Source organism: Pteropus medius, unplaced genomic scaffold (genome assembly GCF_902729225.1).
Source record: "Pteropus medius unplaced genomic scaffold, Ma_sr-lr_union100, whole genome shotgun sequence".
Classification (NCBI taxonomy): Eukaryota; Metazoa; Chordata; class Mammalia; order Chiroptera; family Pteropodidae; genus Pteropus; species Pteropus medius.
In genome coordinates, this window is record NW_024349801.1 from 27,085,788 (window position 1) to 27,110,734 (window position 24,947).

The following is a 24,947-nucleotide window of genomic DNA, read 5'->3' on the forward strand; positions in this document are numbered from 1 at the left end:
TTGGCTCTGATTTTCAAAATGTATGTATAATTCATTTTTTTAAAAAAATTTATCTATTAGAGCTTTATAGATTTAATGTGTGACTGGGAATGAATGCTTTCCCACCTGTCCCCAAATTGCTATTTATTTAGTTCCTCCTTCTGGGCAGTGGACTCCGTTATCTTGCATAAGTGGCAAACATTGTAATCACACACTTGCTGGTTAATCTACTTTTTGTTTTACAGTGACAGTGCTCTTTCCTTAACCAGCACTTGAATTTCAAAGCCTTTCTTAAAATGCAGCTAATTAAGTTTTACATAATTCACGAGAATTATATAATTATGGCCTTTCAGGGAAGGAAATGAAAGCACTGAGATATATAAGTGATAAATATATGTCAGAGCTGGATTAATGTGAAGAAGAAATAGGCCTCACTATGTCATTTTAAAATTTATTTTCTTATTTAAAAAACATTCTGCAAAAACTTGTTAGATTCAAGGTGGTAAATGTTAGAAACTTGACTTTCCTCTCAAACTGGGCTCAGTAAGTTTTGCAATAAATTGCCTCTTAAACACTTTATGGATACAAATTAGGTGTTCAAATCATGCTGTCCTCTATATGTAATTTCCTTAGACTTTTAGCAACTCTAACTCTCTGTCAATTTCTTTTTCTGCTGCTGCTGTAGTATTTTGCTTACCCTTTGACTTTGATAGTAAACCTGGCCCTGTCAGCAATTGATGCCTGTATTATTTTATGGATATCCTTTTAATAATGCCCTGGTGATTAGGTAATTAAGGTTATATAAATAGCATCTTATATACATATGTAAACATGAAAACAAGCAACATAGTTTTGGGGACCATATATGCCTTCTTATTTTGAAGTGAGCTCTTTTTTTGTAAAATTACGTTACAATTCTGGAAATCAGTAATTCTTAGTGTATTAATGATGCAGTAATTTTAAATATGAGAAAGATCTTTTTAGACTTGGAGCCAAAATCAAAATGATTGGAAATGGGGGTTTATATACCACTGTAACTTTTTTGGTGGTATCTCTCTTTTTTTTTTTCCCGAAAGGAATTAACATTTATTAAATACTTTAGTGCCAGACATTATTCAAGGTACTTTGCAGACATAAATTCATTTAATCATTTTAACAGACTATGGTAAATTGGATTATGTTTAGACTATTCACTCTCTCCCTCTTACTTTCATGCTCCAGTGATGCTGAGTTTGCTTATGTAACTTGCTTTCGCTTCGTATTGGGCTGGGCGTGCTTCCCTTCCCTTTGGCTTTGGTCTCAGTCGTGTGACAAGCTTTAGCCAATAGGGTGTTAGTAGATGTGATCAAACAAAGACTTGAACAACTTGGAAAAACATTCTCAGGCAGCCCTCTGGTCCCAGGAAGATGGCGCTCTCAGAGAACAAAATCACACCAACTTAGATTAGCCAACGCCCAGCTGATGCCAGCAGTCTACAGATGCATGACCAGTCCTTGCCATTGGACAGCCCCAACCAGAAGCCAAAGGGCAGGGACCATGTGTATGTCACCCATCTTGATCAGCTACCAAGAGCAGAGGGCATGGTGGAGAGTAGAGCAGTCATCGTGCCAGCATAGATGGGTTATGGTTGGAGCCCTCTTTTAGGATGCAGAGGGCTAATTTCTTATAGTTCCCTCACATGATGGTTGGTATGGTCACTTCTTAACATGGATTTTAGCACACTGGAACTCTATGGTGGTCAGTAGCATGTTTCATTGTATTGAGATTTTAATTGACAGTTTGCGTGAAATGCTTACAGCTGTAGTACATGATGGTTTGTCAGAAGGGAAGAATGATTTAGGTGCCAAGTGTTATTCTTTTTTATTTTATTACAGTTCAAATGCAAAACCATTCCAGATGATTATATAAATGCAGAATCATGTGCTGGTTTCTTCTGTGCCTCTCTAGACATCTCTTTTCACCACCTCTTTTTCTTTGTCTGCAGGCCCAGACTGATCTTGCTTCCTTGGCCTTTATCCCCTTGGCTTTCCTAGACACTGCCCTGTGCTGGTGGATATCCTTCTCATTGGCTTGTTTGATGGCCGTCCATTTTTCTCCCTTTGGAGTTGGGTTTCCATTGATCTTTCTGCAAAGGGTTTTTACCAGTTTTGTTGATTATTCCTTAGCCAGGGGAATAGGGAGGGCTGAGGTAAGCAGTTTGTTTGTTTTTAATTTTAAAAATTGCATCAGAAGTTGGTGACTATGGGCTCTGTTTTTGTTTTTGTTTTTAATGAGTATTTTAACCTTGATTTGGGAGTTATTTATGTACTTCATCTAGTGTTAAATTCACTGGTTACTTTGCTCCCACTTTTGTTCAACCTCCAGGAATTATTAAATCCTTTGAAAATGGTGAAAAAATTTTGATTCTTAAAATGTGATTTCGGGAACTGCATAAGATTGTTTGACTCTTAAAATTCTATGTAGGTTTAGCAGATTTTAACCCTTACAGGTTAAGTGTTTTGTACTCTCATTCAAAAGCAGACTTGGAATTGTCTGAAGACTTCCACTCTTTGACATAAATATTGACTCATTTATAGAGAGAGTCAACTAGCAGATAAACAAGTTTCTATTTGAGTAATTTTTTTCTCCTCCTTCTTAAAATTAAACATTTGTTTATTAGGGACATGGCCTGTTAAATGAAAGATTGAAGTTTTTGGACTTTCATCCTTTTGGGGTTTTTAAAATTTGTTTTGGCTTTTATGTATTTGGTCCTACGTGTAATTGTGAAATATTATTTTCTTGATAGATGGTGACTGCTATAAAAAACTAAATGAAAACAATTATAATTTTATGAATTTGAGTAGATTGTCATATATCAAAAATGTTTGAAATTGAAGTGTCTTGGGTCCAAGTGACCAAAGCTTTTCTAGGTCAATATCTTTCAAGTGTACTTTGCAAACCTCTATGAATATTGGGAGGAGGAGAGAGAGAGGTGAGACTAGACTATACAATAAGATAACCAATGATTAGAAAGCAACTAAGTCTCTGTCCAATGGCAGACCAAATTCCAACTCACTTATTTTCATATCTGTTGATTTTGAAAGTTGGACTTGAGAGCAGTAGTCATTACTTCCCCTTCTGTCTTTCTGTGGCAGCTTCCACTTGGGAATAATGTTCTGAAAATGGAGAATTGTTGCTTATAGAGCCTAATTGCCTGGGATTCTCAGCCAACTGTGATTGTATGGTCTTTTTAATTCAGGATGATCAGGCAGCTGATGGCAGATTCCTTAACATGGCACGAGGGAACCAAGTGTAGAGCTCTGGGAGGTTTGTAGGAATGAGTGTATTTATGACCCTCGACTGGGAGGACAAGATAAGGTGATACTTCTGTTTCCTTGTCCTGTTACTCATTGTCATTTCATTTTCTTCCATTTGTCTTTCTTTTTAATCTTTGTTTCTCTAGAAAGTTCCTTCCAGTCTTCCTCTTTTTTATACTTTTCCTTTTTTCCTCTTTTTTGCATTCTTATTTTATCATGGTTTTCTTTTCTCTTCGGTGTCTCATTAAAAATGAAGACTTTCTTATTAATAATCATGGTGAGGCTTGGGGTGTTTGTGAGATAGAGAATAAGAGAGCTGTAAGGCTTCTGGGATTCATAGCTCTATCAGCATGATCCCAGATCCTCAAAGAAACTTGAGTGTTAATTTACTAGTTTATTATTTTTTCTGAATGTTGATTTCCTTGACCTGCAAACACATATTTATTAGCCTGACTCAAACAATGAAGCTATTAAAACTTCGGAGAAACATTGTAAAACTCTCTTTGTACCGACATTTCACCAACACACTTATCTTGGCAGTGGCAGGTAAGTTGTGGACTTTCTTTCTGCTGTTAAATGCCATCCTTTTAGAACAGAGATTCTTAACCTGAGAGGCCATAGGAGGGTTTTCTAAAATTACATAGAAGGTTTTGTACATTTCACTTGGGGGAAGGGATCTTTAACTTTTGTCTAATTCTCAAAGGAATATGTGGTTCAAAAAAGATTGAGAACCACTTATTTTAAGTATAATAGGTGAAACTCAATCTCATATGATTTCAATTCTTAGTATATTCCTCTCCTGTCTCCATTCTTTTTCTGAGACATTCTTTTCCTTTGAGGCAAGTTAGCTCAAGTGCCATATATAGCGTCTAGGTTCTTTTTAGAAGACGTTAGTACTAGCCTATTTGGCTTTATTAAATACCTATGGAGTTTTAGATTGCTATTAGATTGCTTTTATATGTGTCATTAAGCATGCATAAAATGCAGACAGAGGTAGACTGTAGCCAAAGTAGGCTAGTTTGCCTACCTTTTTGGCTCTTGTACTATGAAAGAGAGGTCTTGCCTATGATTAGAACCAACAACTCTGTCTTGCAGTCATTTTATCAACATTCTTTTCCATCTGATCAGCCAAAGAAAAATTAGCATTAATATCCTGAGGATAAAGAAAGGAAAAAGTTATATTATTGATAATGCTGGAAAAAGGCATTTTTCTAATACCTTATTGTCCAATTCTTAGGGTTGCTAAGTAGCCAGGTGGTAAACAGAACTATTCTTTAAGTACAGAAAGGGTTTATAACGGTGCCTATTGAGAACTTTGCTTATAGTAGTTAAGTAAATTTGTACTGAATAAATACGTTAAATTAACTGATAAGAAATGATTGTGATATATTGGGGTTTGGGGATATGTAGGAATTGGAGAATGTAATTGGAGATGTAAACCAACACTCATACTCTGACCAGGTTTTTCATTTCCTGTTAGCATCTATTGTGTTTATCATCTGGACAACCATGAAGTTCAGGATAGTGACTTGTCAGTCGGTGAGTTATAAACACATGCATTTATGAATAATGTACCGTTTTATACACAGACAGCGGTGTTGATGACAATGGTAAGATTCACACCTTATAAGAAATTAGGGCTAAGACTCCTCTCTGAACGTTAGAAAGCTTCCCTCCTAAATATTCTATATTATTGTAGTTCTTGGTTTAGTAGGATTTTTTGTTTCTTTTTGTTTGAGGGTGGTGGAGACAATCTGGCTCAATATCCCAATAGCGGGAGAGAATTTTATAAGTGATAATCACAGTATGTCATAACCCAGTCTTGCCTTATTCTTAAATCCAGAGTCCGAAACATTAAGTATATTGTTAATCTGAGAAGCCATGTTGTTAAGATCTGAGCACAGACCGTGGCCAGTAGTATTTCTTTGGAGGCTCTTAAGGCTCTCTTTTGGTAAAAATAAATTAATTAAAATGAAAATTAGAAAAAAATAATCTAATGTTACTTTCTCTTACTTTGTATGAAAACCCTCTAAAGATTCTCAGAGCTATAATCAAACACTGACAGGTGATCTATTCAGTTGGTGCCTTTTTTTTTTTTAACAACACTAAGCACTACAAGAGAAGAAACTACGTTCCTTTACTGTATCCCCGGCACTTAACACAGTGCCTAGTACATAGCAGGCTCTTAGTAAATATAAGTTAAATCAATAAGTAAGTGATTCTTGTTCTATGCCAAGAGCTTGTGAACAGAGGATTAAGATAATGTATGTAAATGTTGTATTTTTCCCTCTTTTGATAGGATTGGCGGGAGCTGTGGGTGGACGATGCCATCTGGCGGTTGCTGTTTTCCATGATCCTCTTTGTCATCATGGTTCTCTGGCGACCATCTGCAAACAACCAGAGGTTCTTAGACATTTCTTATTTACCCTGCTAACCATTGAATAGCCATGTCATCAGTTAGAGGTGGTTCAGTGGGTAACAGTATCAGGGCCATGTCATATAGTGGACGGAACATTCACTGGGTCTAGAATCAGGAGACTTGAGTTCCTGTCTCAGCTCTCCTATTAATCTGCATTGTAATTTTTGGCCTACTCCCTCTCTCACCTCTGAACCTCAGTTTTCTCTTCATATAATGAAAGAGAAATTGAACCAATCGATATGAAGTCCCTTTGAATTCTGACATCTGATAACGTTAGTATTTGTATGGGGAAAATAAGGGAGGTACATAGATTGTGACACTTGTAATGAGTGTCTCACTTGTCTAGGGTCCAAAAGGAAAGAACAGTTTCTATAGTCAGTAGCCCAGTCCATTTTGTAACAATAGAGAGCATAAAATGAAAACATTTTGTGACTGACTTTGGAATTGACAGTCTCCACGTGCATTTGCTTTTTCAAACTATAGGCAGATCTCAACTATTTAGGGATTAGCTATCTTTATTTTATGACATTTCCTGCCTTTGTTTCTCTTCTTTTTCTTTCTCCCTCTTGTGTATAGACAATTAGGAGCTTATGTTATGCAACCACACCACCGAAGAAGGAAAAAGATGAGATGATATAACTAACCAGCTAATGTTATGATCAGACATACCAGTAAAAGATTTAGAAAGAAAATAAATGACATCCTTTTACCCTATGAAAATAGTAGCCTTGTCTTTTCACACTATACACTTAATATTTGTGTTCTTTGACAAAAGAGAAAAATAAAGTTAGGTAAGAAAGAAAATAAAGGAGATCTGAAATTATACCGTTTAGAAAACCTAAAGACCCTCCTTTTACATCAATCTATTGATCTACTCACTTGTTAGCTATATCTATAAAGTTTTTCCCTTCAGTCTTTTAAAAAAGTTTTGCTCTACCTCTCCTTTCTTTTTCTCCTTTTAATTTAAAGCATTATGACTATGGTTCCAGTGTTAACAACCTAATGTTACTCCCTGTTCAAATATGGAATCTTCTTTCACTCAACAGTACATTGTAGAAATGCCTTCCAAGACAACTGGTTTAAGTTAAACGTACCTATTTTCTTGGATGGCATAATATTACATGGTACAAATGTAGTACAGTTAAGTAACTTATTTTCTCATGGATGGGCATTTGGACTATTTCCATTTGGAATGTTTTAGGGTCCTAAGACCACCTGTTTTTAGAAGGATTCATGGGACTCAGCATCTACTTATTCTGAGAGCAAAGGTTTATTACAGTGAAATGATGAGATCAGCAAGGAGAAAAGACAAAGATGGAGTCTGGAAAAATCCGTATTTTCTTTTCCTCCTCTGAGGAAGTACATTAAGAGTACTTTTCCCAACAAAAAATGCAATAGCAGTGTTTTTACCCAGGGAAGCGCATTTAGACACTCAGCACTCAGGTATTTATTGGGGGTTGGTTACATAAGCATCCTCTACCTAATATGTATCATAATTCCAGATTCCCAGAAGGAAAGCAAATTTTATAGATTATATAGTACAGTCTAGGCATAGTGATCCACTTTTATCAGTTAGGGAACAGGTCAAGTGCCAGGTTTTTAGACACCAGCCATCGGGCATTCTTGTAAGGAGGTCCTTCTAAAGGCTTGCTATGTTATCTCTTAATGCACAGGGGCTTTGAAAATAGGAATAAGATATAGTGATGTATTAAGTACCTGTGTACAGATATTCTTATACACTCTAACACCCTTGCCCCATTTTTCCCCATTGCACTTATTATCTGTAACTATTAACTATAACCAGACTTAGTTGATTATCTTTGAACTTTTTAATGGCGTATTTGGTCATAGAAAATCTCAAAAATATGGAGTCAAATTTGTCGTTTTTTTCCTTTGTGGATTGTATGTTTTCTGTCTTGTTTAAGAAATCCTTTCCTAGCTTAAGGTGAAGTCATAAAGTTATTCTATAGTTTTTTTAAAATTTTCACAGTTGAGCTTTCATTAATCAAGAAGTGTTTGATTGTAAGTTCTCTTTTCTCTTCAGTTGCTCTGATCCTGCATCAGTAGCACATTATTTTAATTATCTTAGCTTCTTGATAAGTCTTGGTATCTGGAGAGGCCAAACCATCCTCCTCCTAAACTTCATTTTTAAACAATTTTCTTTGCTGTTGGGTCTTTAATAAAAAATTTAGCTTTTTCGTTGAATTCTAGGAAAACCTTGTCACATTTTGATAGGAATTTAATTGAATTAATGGATTAATTAAGGAAATTATACATATTTTTTAATAATTCCATCCCCGAATATGGTATAGCTCTTATTTTTTTAGTTCTTTCGGAGTTTCAGTTACATTTTATAACTTTTACTTAAATGTTTTTTTTTTTTTTTCATTTTATAGCTCTTACGGATGCATCCTTATAAATAACATATGTGACTTCTAAATATATAGGAATGCTTTTGGTTTTTGTATGTATTATATCCATCAACCCTCCTACATTACATTACCTTGTTCTGATAATTTCTAGGTTTTCTCATTAGATTGGTTATTATCTAAAATAATGACAGTGTTATTCCTTCCTTTCCAAATAATCTCGCTGCCTAATTTCTGATTTTTGTGTTGGCTAGACCAATATAATATTGAGTCAAGGCAGTGAGTTTGGGCCTTCTTATCTTATTCTGACTTTAAAATAAATGCTTCTCAAGTGTTATCAATAACTGTTATCTACTGTGAATTTTTGTTAGTTATCCTTTAACAGGTTATGGGTGTTTCCTATTATTCCTGGCTTATAAAGAGTTTTTTTTTTTTTAATCATGAAAAGGCGATTTAAAAACATGGTAGAATGAAAATAATAGGCAACAGTAAGTGCAGAACAAATTCAAAGCTAAAGCATTCTAGGAATTATCTATCTGGCAGCTGCTTTGCTGACTCTCTTGGAAGTTGTGAAAGAAAAGTACCTTAGATGTACCAGATTAGACCTTCATCTTCTTAGTTCCCTACTTGGAAACTGAGATTTTAAATTACATGAGAATTTACTTACTTCTATGTGATACATATGCTTGTAAGTGAACATTTATTGAATGCTTACTGTGTCAGGTATTCTAAGCACTTTTGAAATGAATTATTTACTTTCCATAGAATATCTCTATGAGTAATGTTCTGTTATCCCCCATTCACAGATGGGAAAACTAGGGCACAGAGAGAATAAGTAATTTGTCTAAAGTCACAGGTAGTATGTGGCTGAACCTGCATTCTTAAATATGACACTGTCCGGCGTTTCCTTTGCTTTTATAGGTAATTGAGAGCTTTTGTAAGGGAAGAATTATTTTATTATTCACTAAACTGATTTTATGAATGACTGTAATTGGCAGTTCCAGTAATTAGTCCTGTAAAATCCAGACAGTGGAGCAGATTTTGTAGTTTTCTAATTTTTTTCCATCTGTTCTACCTTTGTTCTGTCAGATTTGCATTTTCACCATTATCTGAGGAAGAGGAGGAGGATGAACAAAAGGAACCTATGCTGAAAGAAAGCTTTGGTAGTGATAAAATTCACCTTTAATTTGTACTTTAAATATCCTTTCCTGGTTTTTAGAAATAGGGTAAAGCAAGTACAGTTGACCCTGAACCACATGGGGGGTTAAGGGCGCTGACCGCCTCCCCACATAGTCAAAAACCTATGTATAACTTTTGATTCCCCCCAGAACTTAACTACTAATAGTCTACTGTTGACTGGAAGGAAGCTTTACCTATAACATAAACAATTGATTAACACGTATTTTGTATGTTATATGTTTTATATGCTGTATTCTTACAATAAAGTAAACTAGAGAAAAGACAGTGCTATTAAGAAAATCATTAAGGAAGAAAAAATACATTTGCTGTGTTTATTGAAAAAAATCCACCTATAAGTGGACCTGCACAGTTCAAACACATGTTGTTCAAGGGTCAACTATATAACATTTTGAGTGTCAAAATCAGGATACTTTGATAAAAGTACATTGTTTATTATCTTAAGCTATGTTGTTCCTTAGTCTGGTCTGTGGTGAAGTTAGGGCAAAGCAAAAATAAGGTATGACTCTTAAGATGAAGCCATGGTAAATTCAGTGAGTAATTGTGTATTAAATGTCCAGTTTGCTTACTAGAGATGAGCTGAAAATTTGGCTTTCAGCTTCCCAGCATAAATGTAAAGATGGAGAAACTGTTATATAATTCAGTGTCAATAAGCTTAAAGATCTGACTCCATTTTTGCAATCATTGCTGGTCTGTTTACATAGTTAACCACTCTCTTTTTTTCTTTACAGAAGGAATGAAAATGAGAAGTACCAAACAAGAACCAAATGGAAATAGTAAAGTAAACAAAACAGTAAGTGTGACTTATTTTTTTTTCCTGTTTTCCCTTCAGCAGTTATGTATAAGCCTTAATGATTTCTTTACCTATGCTGTACGTAAGCATGCTTTATAAATCTTTTAATTTAATATTGTTACATTTACATTTTTAAAAACAGACAGTAAGTGATTCTGTCTAGAATTTAGTAATCTTTAATGAGATGATTTGGTACTATGTCCTGAAAAGATAACAGACCAATCTGATAGTTCTGTTTATTGGTTTTTATCAATGAAGTCATAGCCTCATTAATAACCTAAGGTCTTTTTTGTAGTCAAGATCAAGATTTTTTTTAGTTGGCATTTTTTTTGTGTTTCTTTGTTTTAGAACTGTTCGTTCACTCTACATTAAAGACTTTAGAATTTATTTCAGTTTACAGGAGCGAAGCTTACATGAAGTAAACTCTAGGTTTAGCCCACTGAGCAGAAAGCATTTAAGGATGTAGAATATCATTTTATATTTCAGTTATATAGTTTTTAAAGTTATTTGACTTTTCTGTTTAGTAGTCTCATTTGTTATGTGACTATACTGCTTCAGAGTGACAAAAGATTAAATTTAAAGATTTTCAGACCTCTGTAGATCCTTACATGAGATATATTATTTTATGCATTTTAGTAATAACTGGTACTTGTATGTTCCCAGCAGGAAGATGATTTGAAGTGGGTAGAAGAGAATGTTCCTTCTTCTGTAACAGATGTGTAAGTCTTTGAATCATTACAAGAATCCTGTTTCAAAGTTAGTATTTTATTATTTTAATGAATGCTTGTAGTTAACTTTAGAAGTAAAAAATTACTTAATAATTAAAAATATTTAAAAGATGTTAAAAAATAATGAAAGATTGAGAATGATATACAAAGAAAAGTAATCAATTATTTGTTCAGATGACATTTCTGCTTAGAAAGATTTAGCTATAGATCTCCGTTGATTTAGCTAAAATCAATGGGATAATTCTTTTGGAATTTTTGAGTTCCTTTCCATGGCCATAATTTTATTACACATTGGTCCTATTACAAAGCAGAACATGTTTTGTTTTTTTCTATACAATTCCAGTAATTTTGATTCTTATTTTTGCATTTGCTTTACACCCCTCCCAAACAGCCATTAATTAATTAAAAATCTTAACAAACAAACAAAAAAGCTTTTAATTGCAATTATTATTCCACTGTCCTTTATGAACCACTTACAGCTGTATTTTACATTATTCAATTTGGTGTTTTTCTCTCTACAGAGCACTTCCAGCCCTTCTGGATTCAGATGAGGTTAGTAATCAAATCATGTGCATAAACTGGATCTAGTGACTTAATAGGGAGTCATAAGTCCTCTTTTCAGGGAGATTTTGTTTATTTGACTCAATAAGAGTATCATTGAAAAAGGATGAGAGTAGAAATACTGATTTTGGAACTCAAATATGTAAGATTGCTTCCTTTCTTATACATGTTTCCCTTTTTTTCCCCCAAAGCTTATATGATCAGACTTTGCAGTGTTTTGTTTAAATTGGGTAGCAAATACCATACTGTCCTGCGTTCTAGTTCCTTTGTCTTTAAGAAATTCACATTTAACCCTTACCTAGGCAAAAATAATAAAAGTATTCAGAAAGGAGTATAATAGATCAAAGCTACCTACTAAGCTACCTACTAAGTTATTATTCAATGTTATGTCTTTCACTATTCTCTTCAGATACTAAGTTTAAAATTAGTATCTCTAATGTTTATATTGCTTTTTAATCTTTTAATGTGCCTCCATACAGTTCATTTAGAAGGCTTCACAATAAAGGCTTGGGAACTAGTTCTGGACATGTTCTGAATATTAGGTTATTCTAGAGTCTCTTGATTTTAGAAGGCCTTTTGAACACACCAGAAATGGTGAAAAATACATAAAATGACCATCCTAATGATTCTCAAGTGCAGTGTTAACTATATATTCATTATTGTGCAACAGATCTCTAGAACTTTTTCATCGATGTAATTTTACTGAATATATAATATATGGATATACCATAGTCGTTTATACACTATTATATTTTTGGACAGTTAATTCTTTCTAGTATTTTGTTATGAGTGTTTCAGTAGAAATGTTTGGGGGTAAATCTTTGTCTATATCTAGGAGTATTTCTTCAAGTCCTAAATCAGAGGAGGTACACATTTTTATTAAAGCTTATTCTTGAGTAAATATTTGTTTAATCATCTTCATCATCTCTAAGATATTTGTAATTCCTTTTGATTTGTGGTTTGATGTCCAAAAGCCTAGAGATTTTGATTCAGTTAAATCTTGTGTAGGGCCCGGACATCTCTATGTTTCAAAATCTTCATAATGATTAGGAATATAAACATAGATATTTAATGAACATAAACAGGTATTTGTGGAAAATGCTCGTGCGCATTATTTATGTAGAAGATATTTGGAACGTAGACCGTTTAAAATTAATGCACTTAGAGTAACCTTTTTTCTTTTTCTAGGAACGAATGATTACACATTTTGAAAGGTCCAAAATGGAGTAAAGAATGGGAAGGCATGCAATTGAAGATGGCTAGTATCTGGGAAGAGATCAGCTTCTGTGTCAGTCTCCATAGGATTAAAGGAGGCAGTGACATCCTGATCGGTTCCTTGATCCAAATTTGTGCATTGGAGCTGGCGAGAGGTGTCAGAACACGGAGAATATCTTATTGAAAACAAGTTCATAGGATGAGAAAAATCTTCAAGTTTCTTATTTACAACATTGATGCCCCTTTCTCTCCCACACCCTGACATGGATGTTTATGCAACTTACGTGTGTTGTTCCTGAACCTTCTATAATGTTTAAATTGTTTAATCTGTCAAACTAAAAACTTTAACATCTGAAGAACTATGACATCAACACCATAATATGTAATCTCCGGGAGCAACTGCCTGTAATTTTTATTTATTTAGGGAGTTAGTTACAAAGGTGATGGGGAAAATTGTTAATGATCTTTCTGTTTCCTGGGAAGCCAAGGTTATATCTTTCAAAGGTAGTTTTAAGAAAAAAAGAATCCTCCTGACTTAAGGAGCTGTGGTTCTATCAGTGATTAAAAGAGAAGAAAAGAAAGGAACTGTTACAGTGTAATTCAGATCATTTAAAAAAGCAAAATCAAGTGCAATTTTGTTTACAAATGGTGTATATTAAAGATTTTTCTATTTCAGATGTACTTTAGAGAGAAATATTAGCTTAACTCTTTTGACATCTGCTATTGTGACAGATCCCATTGCTGGCAATGTGGTGCACACTCCAGAACTTTTAACTACTGTTTTGTAAGCCTCCAAGGCAGCAATGCTTTGTTTGCGTTCATGCCATTCACTGGGTGTTGCACTAGATGCAGAGAGGCACTCCAGCTAAGTGCTTATGAGTGAGCACCCTGCGGACTGTAATCCTTCAGAAGCAGGAGCTAATAGAAAGGAAACAGGTCCTTCTCGCTTAATTTAAACAGTTTTTCCTGCATGAAGTGGTGTGGAGGCCCTGGACTGCTGCTTATTCTTTAGGATTGAATATTCTTGTAACTGGTGTTGGTTTAGAGACTTTATAAGACATCACAACGTGATGGGATTCATTTGAAGCACTATATTTCTGTTTTAATGGTTTTGTCCACTTTTGCCTTCCCAAGAGTTTTGTTCTACATAGAAAGTTCATGCCATTTTTTAATATAAAAAAAATGTTAACAAAATTATTATGTGGTTTGTTTTTTTTTAGATTTTCTCTAAAGCTCCTTCTTCTTTTTCCTAAACTCTCTCATGGGAATTTTTCCTTCCATGGTTTTTATTCTGTATCTTCTTATCTGTTGAAACCAGTGACCACATGACCACAGTCTTCACTAACTCTTACTATAGTGAAAGTGTTTACATTTATGTAACATTTCTCTACAGCTGTTTGCTGTGATTTTTTAAAAAATCACCTAGGCAATATCTCTAAGGAACCATATGAGGAACTGACTGTATTCTCAGGTTAACCTTTTGCTAAAGGCTGTTGCAGCTGTTGCAACTGTTGTAGGCTTCTGTTTTTCCATGTTAAAACTTCGAATGATAGTCATAATGCTTCAGAATAGCTGGTCAAATATTTTTTGAGGCTGGTTAGATGTTGACTTGAGACTAGGGGAAAAAAACAATTATTGCATTGGGCAGGAGTGTACAGTACACATTCCGTAACCTGGGATCTGATAATTCTGCTTTTTCTTATGTCTTCTTATGTTGTGATTGGGGTATAGTGTTATCATTTTTTAGAACAGATTCAGAAGGAATTTGTAGTATTACATTGACTTGTTACCTTATAGTTTTGTCTATTTTAGTCTTGGTCCTTGAGCCTGCAACTACAAGGTATTATTAGGCCTTCTTCCAGCACAGCAGCTGGCAATTCAAAATTTTCAAGGTGTCCAGTTTCTGTGGTAAAAATCAGATATAACACAAGATTTGTTTAGCTATTTTGTGTTTTTTACTACTTGAAAATATTTCACTTATCATAAACAGCATTTGGTAAAGATGGGATAATATTCCTAATTTACAGATGACAGTGTGTAAAAACAAAGTGACCAGGGCCAGTCTCTTTACTTCATATCATAGGCTCACCCCCCCCTTTTTTTTACATTTTTACTTTAAACCAAAATGTTTAATTTTGTGACATTTCTTGGAATTGCCAAATTCAGGTCATTCTTGCCGTGTTTCTCAAACTTTAAAGTGCATGGCTTCACCTTGGGGACTTAACAAAACGAACTGCTGGGCACCCCCTACCCCACCCCTCTTCAGAATTTCTGGTTCAGTAGGGCTAGCATGAGGCCTGAGACTATTTCTAACAAGTTCCCAGGTGATGCTGATGCTACTGGTCTAGGAACCGCCCCCCTCACCCCAACCACTGGCGTGGAACAACTTTTTAAATACAAGGGTAAGGCTGGGATGATGATGGTAATACTAAAACTACCATTTATTGAGTGTTCAGTGTGTCAGGTATTGCTAAGCTCTCACGACGCTAGGTAGGTACATAAATAACTGCCATCATTTTGCAGATAAGGAAATCTAAAGCCTCTGGAGATGAAATTTCTTAAACGTCACAGCTCATTTCCAAAATGACAGATCTCCATCCAAGGTCTGACGCCAGAGCCCGAATTCTTTCACCATCACGCTACACTGCCTAAGACAGTTCTAAGATTTAGATATTTTCTTCTTGTTAAACTCATGGCTACTAAGACTCCACGAAGGAGATACTCAGGGTCTAGAGTGAAACGGAGCCCCAAGCCTATGTGCATTCCTTGAAGGTGCATTAGGAGCCGAGGCGGAAGGGGTGGGACTTCGGCTGCGGAAGGGGCTGGTTTAGACCAGCAGGAAGTCCGGTGTCCACGATGGCTCTGTTGCCGAAGATCCTGTAGTTGCGGTCCTTAGCTAGACCCTGGTGGGCCACTCCCTTAGTCTAGTTCTGGCCCCGGGCCCGGCCAGCACGCTTAGGGGGAGACTGAAGCGGCGACTCTGCCCGCCGCCATGCACGACGCCTTCGAGCCGGTGCCGATCTTAGAAAAGCTGCCTCTGCAGATCGACTGTCTGGCCGCCTGGGGTGAGCCCAAAGACCGAGGGGCCCTGGCAGGGGCAGCGCGGGAGCGGCCCAGACCTCCCAAGAGTCTGGGGAAGTGGACGGGCGTTTGGCTGTGTGGGTTCCTGTCTGATGCTGTCCTAGAGGAGCCTGGGATGAAGGAGTGCGGAGCATTGTAGATACTGAGGGCGGTGGGGCTGTTTGGGCGATCCCCAAGGACTCAGGCATTGTAGGGACGTTTCACCTGCCCTTGCTCTTGGTGCAGAGTTGGAGGTTGAGCTTTCCTTACTAATCGTGCTCGGCTTTGGCTCATTACGATTCCTAAGAAGTCTTTAGTTTGGAGGCACAAGCAGTGGGAAGTTTTCATCCTGCCAGGGACTTGAACTTACCTAGATGATTGTGTTGTACTGTTTTTTGCGGGGGAGGAGTAGGCTAGGGTAGATAGAGCAAGTTAACACCATATGCCTTTTTTCCGTTCCTAATCTAATCCATTCATCGTTTACTTCTCATTATTGTAGGTAATTTAACGTTGTTACTCTGAACTCTTATCTAGCCAAATGGTTGATTGCCTTGTATTCAAAGTGCCCAAGTTACCTAACTGTGTAGGTAGAAGAGCATCATTTCAGACTGAATGAAATCTAACCAATAAAAACTTTCATAATCGTGGCCAGTGCAGAAAGCAGAGTCAGGCATCCCTTATCTCTTGTATACTCTGGAAGACAAAAGGTTTCAGGGGTCTAAACCTTGACTCTTAACTATGAACATTACGTTGCCATTTATGAGTGATTGTGCCTAATGTTTGTGCCAAAGACCAAACATATAATTCCAGTCTTTCGTGTTAATGTTCAGGCACTGAAAATCAAGGGCCATGAAAAGGTAGCTCAGAATCCTTAATCAGATCTTATAATGATCTAAGTACCCATGATAGACCTGGTGGATTCTTGGTGGTAGCAGGCACTTTATGCATCATCTGTGCACAGTGCCACCCAGTCAGCCTTGCAGAGTTCTTCACAGCCTCTGCAGTAGGGTGCTTTCACTACAAATCTTCATGTTAATGTCCACCCTTCCTGCCTTTAGCAGCCCTGGCCTCTTTAAAATCACACCTCCAAAGTAAGCTGACCTAGTCCTTTGGGTTAAGGGGAGAATCCTGCTTCCTCCAGATTATCTCAAGAATGCCTCCTTTTTCTGTCATTAAATGCTCTGAGAAAGAATTAAAAATAGAGAAAAAATATAATACATATACATATCAAATACATATTTGATATTTCCTCATCAAATATGTATTAAGTGCCTACATGGACCAGTCTCTGCTAAGGACAGGAATACTAGGATAAATAAGACACAGTGCCTTTGCTTCTGGGACACACGCTGGGGGACAAAGACATAAACAGATTTTGATACAAAATAAGTAATACTAGAGGCATATGCCACCTATTAGGGAAGCTTGGAGGCGGGTTACTCAGCTCTGCCTTGGACATAAGCTTCTGAAAAGGATGGATTCAGTTGCTTATCACACTTTACTTGTCACATGCTTGACTCATACCCTATGAGACTAGGAGTACACATATCTCAGCCTCGCATACCAATTCCACTTTGGCACAGTAGATTCCCTGTACCTGTGCTTTTCAGGAAGACAGTTTTGAAATGGTAGATAGCATTTGGCCTGCCTTGATTTCTCACCAGACAAGAAAAGTGCCTGTTGCGTCCTAGGATGCTGTGGTAGGTACAAGAGGCCATTTACCGCCTCCTGCCTCAAAACTATTTTCAGACTTTATCAGCAGTAAACATTGCTCTTTCTAGTCATTACCCATTTCACCTGAAGATTATTCAAGAACCTCCAGGAGCCAGATCATGCAAGGCCAGACAATATTTGAGCTGGAAGATGTCTTTGAGACATCTATCTCTTGGGAAATGGAAATGAAGAAGATACTGATGCTGATGACTTCTCCCTAAACTCCAGCATTGTAGAATCCAGCTGTCTTTTCAGCATCTTCATTTGGATGGCCAGAACAGTTCTTGATGATTACACTCTCCCAAAACATGCCTGTTCCCCCATGTCCCACATCTCAGCAAATGGCATTTCTTTTTACCCATCTGGCTAAGGCCAAAAACCTTGGAATCATTCTTGACTTCTCTCTTTCTCGTATACACTACATCAAGTCCGTCAGTAAATTTGTCTGCTCCACCTCCAGAATAAATCTAGAATCTAGTCATTTCTTTCCATCTCTACTTTTTCTACTCTTGATGAGGGCACCATCCTCTGTCATCTGAATTACTGTAATAGTCTTCTGACTGATCACCCAGTGTTTGCCATTGTACCATTTTCAGTTTTTTATCCACATAGAGGTAGAGTGATTCTTTGAAAACGTAATCTAATCAAATATCGTCTGCTCAAACTGTTCAGTGTGTTTCCATCACAACTAGAATTAAGTTCCAAAACCCCTACCATGGTGGCTACACCTGACGTGATCAGGCCTCTGGTTACTTCCTTGACTTTATCACGCATGCTGTTACCCCTTGTGTCTTTCTGGTAATAGACGTAGTCATACAGTCTTCCTTGTTCCATGAACACACAAAGCATGTATGCACCTCAGGACCTTTGCACTCGCTGTTTCTGCTGCCTGGCACTGTCTTGCTCTAGATATTTCATTGCTCATTCCTCATTTCATTCAGATCTCTGCTGAAATGTCACATAAATCAGCAAGACCTTCCCTAATTACCTATATAAAAGAGAATGCCACTTCCACCAATGTGCTAGTTCTTACTTAAGCCTTATTTTTCTTTTTATCATGGATTGCAACTTAATGCTATTTTATATATCATTGTCTTTCTTACTCCATATTAGAATATAAATTCCTTCAGAGTAGGAACTTTGTTTTATATATTCTTTATTTGCTGAGCCTAGAACAGTTCTTGACTCCTAATAGGTATTCATTACATAGGTATTTAATTAATAAATAATGATATTAATAGTAATAACTTTCATTTATTGCAGACTAATCATATTGAGCCTTTATAAAATAATAACTCCATCTTGCAGAGGAAGAACCTCAGAATTTAAGTAATTTTTTCCAGGGTCACATATCTAGTAAACCATGGCGGATTCTAGAGCCTGGTTCCCAAACTTTAATGTATATTCAGAGCCTGTAAAAAAATGCAGATTTGTGTGTGTGTGTGTGTATCTGTATATGCATATACACAATTATATTTGTTTATATTATCCAGAGAAACAATAGAGAAATAAATCAAAAATTACTAAAATGGTTACATATAACAGAAGGGAGAGAACAGGGTGGAGTAGACAAAGATGGAAGCTAGACTTCTCAATTTTAGCTTTGGAACTACATAAATGTCTCACGTAATGAAAAATTTAAATTAAAGAATGCAGATTTCTGGGCAACACTGCAGAATCATTGATTCAGAATCTCTGGGAGCAGGGCTCAGGAACGTGCATTTTAAATAAGTCCCAGTGATTCTGATGTGGCTAATCAGGAGCTTTTGCTTTGAGAAACACTACTCTTTGTCCTGTGACCCAAAGAAGGGAAATGACCACCAGTTTATTTCCTGCAGTGGCCAGGATTGGGCCAGAAATGGAATTGTTAATCACATGAGGTTGGACGGAGTTGCTCTGTTGGGCAGAACTTCAGTAGGGCAGTTATGAGCAAGAGGACTCATTCACTTCCCAGGAGGGATCGAGTCCAGCCTTGTGGCTCAGGATAGGCCTTCAAGAATTTTCTAGGGCTGGCTCTCATTTGTTTATGTCTGTGTGAGACTTCTTTGTGTAGTGTGTTTCACTTTCTGATATGCAGTATTGAGTCTCAGAAGGAGCTGTCTACCCAATGCTGTGACTGCTCTACACAGCCATGCATGTAAAACACAGAATGAGAAGCCTGTAGAGCAGGCTCTAGAGCAGGCTTCTCATTCTGTGTTTTGCATGCATGGCTGTGTTATCTGGTGACATGTCATAAAATAGGAGGCCCAACATGGGTTAGGTCCTCTGCTGGCCACCTGAGCCCCCACTGAATTCTTTAACTACATTGTGTCTCTTCAGGGTTCAATGTTTTTACTTGGATGATACACTGTTTTTCCTTACAAGCTTGAGTATTAGGAATGGGTTTGTGTGTGGTGCTTTTACTGTTTAAAGGATAGTTGTCAAAAAACTTTGCATATATGATAAATGCATTTTCCCTTAGTACCTCCAAATGAAAGCATGAAAAGGATCAAATAAGATTTCAATTAAAATTTTAAAAATAAATGTGAACTTACTTGATTCCATTTTATGTCCAGTAGATTAGACATTTGATAAAGAACATATTTTGGCAAATAAACATTTCAATAAAAATGGAAAATGGCCTCTCAGATATCATGCTTCTGAGTTTGACTTCATCTTTTGGTAGTGCAGCTTCTTGAGGACTTAAGCCTCAGTGTGACAGCATTGGAGATCTGTAAGTTAACTGATGGCAGACGTGGAAGGACATGTAGCGTGAGACCAGTTGAGGCCATCACAGGGGGTCCTGGAGAGGGCTTTTGGGAGGTATGTTGTAGAGGTAAAATTGATAGAACTTACAGACCTGGGTGGAAGATGAGGCTGTTAAAAGAGATAAAGAAAAACAGGAACTGGCAGGGGTTTGGGGGGCACAGTTGAGATGGAAGGATAGGGAGGATAGTGAACATTATATTGGCTTTTTGGTTATAGATTTTTATGTATGCTATAAGCGAATCTAAAAAATTTTTTCACTTCATTTTATTTATACCTGAAATATCGGCGAGTACCCTAAAAAATCAATTCAAATATCGCCAATTGCTCAATACAGTGATATCTATAACTAGAGTTCTAAATAATATCTTTTACAAAGCAAGTGTTGTGAATTGAATTCTTTTTTTCCCCCATGTTCTACTCCAACATAAATCTCCATCGTTCTATTAGAGCTTCTACTTACATCATTATAGCATATAATGTTTTACTTTCTGTGTTTGCTTTAAAATGCAAAATAAAAGAAGATAGAATCACTATCTTTTTCCTGAAGACTAAAAGACATCAACCTGGAGAATGTTCCTGAGGTGGCTTCTGACTTGTTTTCATAAATATAACTGCTGCCTTCCAGACATCCTCTGTCCAACATCCATTCGTTTGATGTAGAATACCTTAATAAGTGCATCACAGCATGCGGTTAGGTCCTGAGCCTTCTACAGACATCTTACTACATGTGTGACTCTGGACAAGTTACTTATCCCAAAGGCCTTAACTTCCACATCTATAAAATGGAGATTTATAAAAAGGTCTTATTTCAAAGGATAGTTGTGAGGATTAGTGAAGTAACATATGATATGTGCTGAGCATTTCCTCGCAGATGCTCAATAGGGTTTATCTGTTTGTATTGTTATCCAGTATTTTATTTTACAAAGGATCAAGAGAGTTTATGAAAGGAATGACTGTCAGGGTAATTATTTAAACCATTTTGAAACCTCTTTACTTTTAGTGTAGACCAGTGTCTCTCAAAATGTGGTCCTTGAACCAACAGCATCAGCATCCCCTGGGAACCTGTTAGAAATGCAAGTTCCCAGGCCCACTTCCAGACCTAATGAATCGGAAGCTGAGATAGGGCCCTTCGATCTACTTTAAGAAACCCTCAGATAATTCCGATACAAACCAAAGTTTAAGAACCATGGGCCTAGACCAACTTTTTTTTCTTTTTAAATAAGAGCTTTATTGACATATAATTTGTATATTATACATTTCACCCATTTAAAATGTACAGGTCAGTGGTTTTTAGTACATTCACAGAATAGTAGTGCAAGTATTGCCACAGTCAACTTTAGAACATTTTATCACCCTAAAAAGAAACCCATTAGTATTCACTCCCCATTTCTTCCTAAGCCCACTAAGCCCTAGGCAACCACTAATCTTTCTGTCCCTATAGATTTGGCTGTTCTGGACATTTCATATAAATAGAATCATACAATATGTAGCCTTTTTTTGTCTGGCTTCTTTCATTTAGCATAATGTCAGGTTCATCCCTGTTTTTACATGTATCAGCAATTGTTCCTTTTAATAGCTGACTGATATTCCTTTGTCTGGATATGCCACATTTTGTTTATCCATTCATCAGTTGATGGATGTTTGGGTTGTTTCTACCTTTTGGCTGTTACCAATGATGCTACTATGAACATTTGTATATAAGTTTTTATGTGGACATATGTTTTCATTTCTCGTGTAAATGTCCAGGGGTGGAATTGTTAGGTCATATGGTAATTCTACATTTAATCTTTTGAGGGATTGCCAGACTGTTTTCTAAAGTTGACAGCATCCTGCCAACAATGTTTGAGGGTTCCAATTTCTTTACATCTTCATCAGCACTTATTACCATCTGCTAGACTATCTTTTGAGATCATGAATTCTTTAAGTTTAACATACTATGGCACTTCTTATTTTCCCTCAAGTAAAATCATTAAATCTTCAAAGGATGCCTTTTAGTTATTCGTGAGATTAGGTACCTAGTTTCATGTTTATACTATCTTTTATGATTTTATAAACTTCCATCATACTTTGGTCAGTTTCGTTTTGGAACAGTGAAGCCAGAGACATTTTTTATCCTCTAAAATGTTTAGCCTAGTAATTATTGAATAAATACATTTAATTTTCAAATGTTTCTTGGCTATAAACATTCTTTAGCTTTGTGAAATGCCTGCTATCAAAAGCAGCTCATTTTCTTGACTCTTTGATTCTGATTCCACCCCCAGATAAAGAAATAGAGTCTTTTAAAGCTGGCTGTCCTTTTTCATAGCTCTTTTCTTTTCCAGAGGAATGGCTTCTTGTTGGAACCAAACAAGGACATCTTCTTCTGTATAGGATTCGGAAGGATGTTGGTAAGTGGCAATTTTCCAGAATTGAGAAAGACATGGTTTATAACACACACACACACACACACAAAAAGTTTTGATAGTTGGCTAGTATACAACTATGAAATCAGTGATTCCTGGACCATTCAAAGAATGATTAGGGTTGGGAGTAGTGCAGTTGGAAGAAGCATGAAGGAATCTCCAGGATTTTTTTCCAAACTATATTTCCCTGCTCCCATCTGGGAGGTGGAAGGGGAGGTGGAGCTGGATGTTTCTTCCCTCCTCATTTTTTGGAAACCCACTGCCAAAAATTAGAAATATTACTGGTGGGAATTAAGATTTTTCTGTAAATGATGTGGTAGTGGGAAAAAAAATTAGGAACCATTCACTTAAAAGATCTTATTAACTAGATAGACTAGGTGAATGAAGACCTGGGTTTGAGTCCAGCTTTACTTCTCTTTGGCCACTTGACTGTGACTAGGTCCTTTCCAACATCATTTTTATCTTCCATTAACTCTTTTTCTCACAAATTTGTTGAGGTTGGATGCAATAAAATGCTTGAAAGAACTTTAAAAACTAAAGCTCTAATCAAATGTGACTTTGTCACTAAAAATGTAGAATAATAACTAAAAGTATGTGAAATTTATTCTGTTAAGATATTCTCTATTGTGGAAAAAAGTACTTTACTCCCTTTTCCTAATTTTATTTCTGTGCTGTCTTTATGGAAAATTGGTATGTTTGGATATTATGCCCTGGAGACACGGAGTCTATAGAAATAATCTGCTGCTAATGCCTGAGTAGGTTGAGTCATATGAAATTGTCATTATTTGACCATATTAGGAAAAAAACAAAATTTCATAGCTTTCAACCTAATAAATAACTTTCTTTAGTGAACAAGTTAAAGAAGAGAGGAGATAGAGCCTTCTCTTTAGAACCTGGAGCAAAAGGTAACTGGAGGAGAAGAACATCTAAATAGTGTAGGGAAGGAAAAATATTATTTTTCCCTCTACTCATTTTAGGTTCATTGGCTGAGGACCTGTGAATTAGACTGACAAAAGACATATTAAGAAGAGAAAAACAAACAGGTTTATTAACTTGTGCATCCTACATACGCACGAGAGCACTCAGTGGTGAATAACTCAAAGGGTGGTTTGAACTTGGGCTTACATTTTAACAACAAAACAGTACATTTTTAGTGAAGTGACGAGACGAAAAGGACTTTGAATTTCTAGAGTGGCAAATTGTGGGAAAGCAAATATATAGGGGAACTAATTGGAGATAAGTTTGTTATATAGGTTCTTCTGATGCCATCTCTGGGCTAATAAGGGTCTTGAGTTGTCTCTGGTGATTAAATTCTGTCCTTCCTTATAGAGAGGGGAAGAGGCAGCTTTGTAAATTTATGTCCTGCTTTTAGGCAAATAGGGGGAGAGCAGAGAGAGCTTTTCTTGTATCTGCTTCTTCTCAGTTATCTTCAGCTCAAGATAATTCTTATGCCAAAGTAGCCAATTCTGGGGTGGTATATTTTGCTACCCTTCACTGGTGCAATAGGGAAAGAGGAAGCCACCTGGTCAGGTACCATGGTGGGGTAAGCAGAGAAAACAGACAGTCAAAACAGAGGGTTTATTTCATTTCTAAGTACTTCAACTTGTCTTTAAATCAGGAGTCAACAACCTTGTTCCAAAAAGGATCAACTAGTAAATATTTTAGGCTTTACAGGTCTTTAACATCTCTGTGGTAACTACTCAACTCTGCTGCTGTAGCAAAAAGGCAGCCATAGACAATATGTAAATAAATGGGTGTGGTTATGTTCCAATAAAACTTTATTTATAGAAACATGAGGAGGCCGGGATTTAACCTGTGAGCAGTACTTTGCTGGCTCTTGCTTTAAATTTGTAGTTGTCGGAGCCAGAATAACTTGTCACCTACATAGCCAGTAATTTAAAAATTAATCTTGCCTTGGTTTCTATTCAGCATTCAACCTCTGTGTTTTGACTATCTGCTGTGGATACAGATATCGTGCAGGGCGGGAAGATAAGAGAGCCTAACATTCTTTTCCCCGAACAGATAATCAGTTTTTTGTGACATCAAATACTAAATACAACAATAAAGTGACTTGTTTAATATACTATTTCTGTGTAAGAGGTGAGGAATCGAAAACTAGACTATAAAAATAGACATTTCAACATAGTTTAGACTCCAACTGATAATATTATTGTTAACCTGACTTGGAACCCTGGTGGCGGCTATTCCTTGCCCTTTGATCAATTTACCATATGACCTTTTACAAGTTAGTTAATCTTCCTGGGCCTCAGTTCTCCATAAATAACTTCAGTAGCAGTATTAACCTACTTTAGAAAATTGGGAAATCAGACTCTGATTAAAGACTTTACTTCTTCCTGTACCCTTAGAGAGCAGGTTAGTTCTGGCCCAGCTCTGGCCTGTTTATGGGCCAGAAATAGACCTGGGCCTCCGTGAATCTGCCATAGAACTAACTCAGTCTCTAAATTTG

General features: G+C 36.5%; 2 protein-coding genes across 6 annotated transcripts in view; both read left to right on the top strand.

The window, feature by feature from the left end:
* The window catches only part of TMEM87A (transmembrane protein 87A), a 36,131-nt gene extending 22,380 nt beyond the window's left edge, over positions 1-13,751 (top strand). The window contains exons 12-20 of one of the 5 annotated variants that reach the window (XM_039888414.1): positions 665-736; positions 3,713-3,821; positions 4,756-4,814; positions 5,575-5,678; positions 9,153-9,226; positions 9,992-10,053; positions 10,717-10,772; positions 11,303-11,333; positions 12,531-13,740. In XM_039888414.1, the coding sequence (XP_039744348.1) occupies positions 665-736; positions 3,713-3,821; positions 4,756-4,814; positions 5,575-5,678; positions 9,153-9,226; positions 9,992-10,053; positions 10,717-10,772; positions 11,303-11,333; positions 12,531-12,572 (609 nt within the window). In that variant the 3' untranslated portion in view covers positions 12,573-13,740. Of the gene's footprint in view, positions 1-664; positions 737-1,963; positions 2,033-3,712; positions 3,822-4,755; positions 4,815-5,574; positions 5,679-9,152; positions 9,227-9,991; positions 10,054-10,716; positions 10,773-11,302; positions 11,334-12,530 lie in introns of all 5 variants that reach the window. The other 4 variants (XM_039888409.1, XM_039888411.1, XM_039888412.1 and 1 more) reach the window with 4 other exon arrangements.
* Positions 13,752-15,376: 1,625 nt separating this feature from the next.
* Positions 15,377-24,947, top strand: part of VPS39 (VPS39 subunit of HOPS complex) — a 37,054-nt gene continuing 27,483 nt past the window's right edge. Inside the window, exons 1-2 of the mRNA XM_039888415.1 lie at positions 15,377-15,622; positions 22,400-22,465. Of these exons, the coding sequence (XP_039744349.1) occupies positions 15,550-15,622; positions 22,400-22,465 (139 nt within the window). The 5' untranslated portion in view covers positions 15,377-15,549. The remainder of the gene's footprint in view (positions 15,623-22,399; positions 22,466-24,947) is intronic.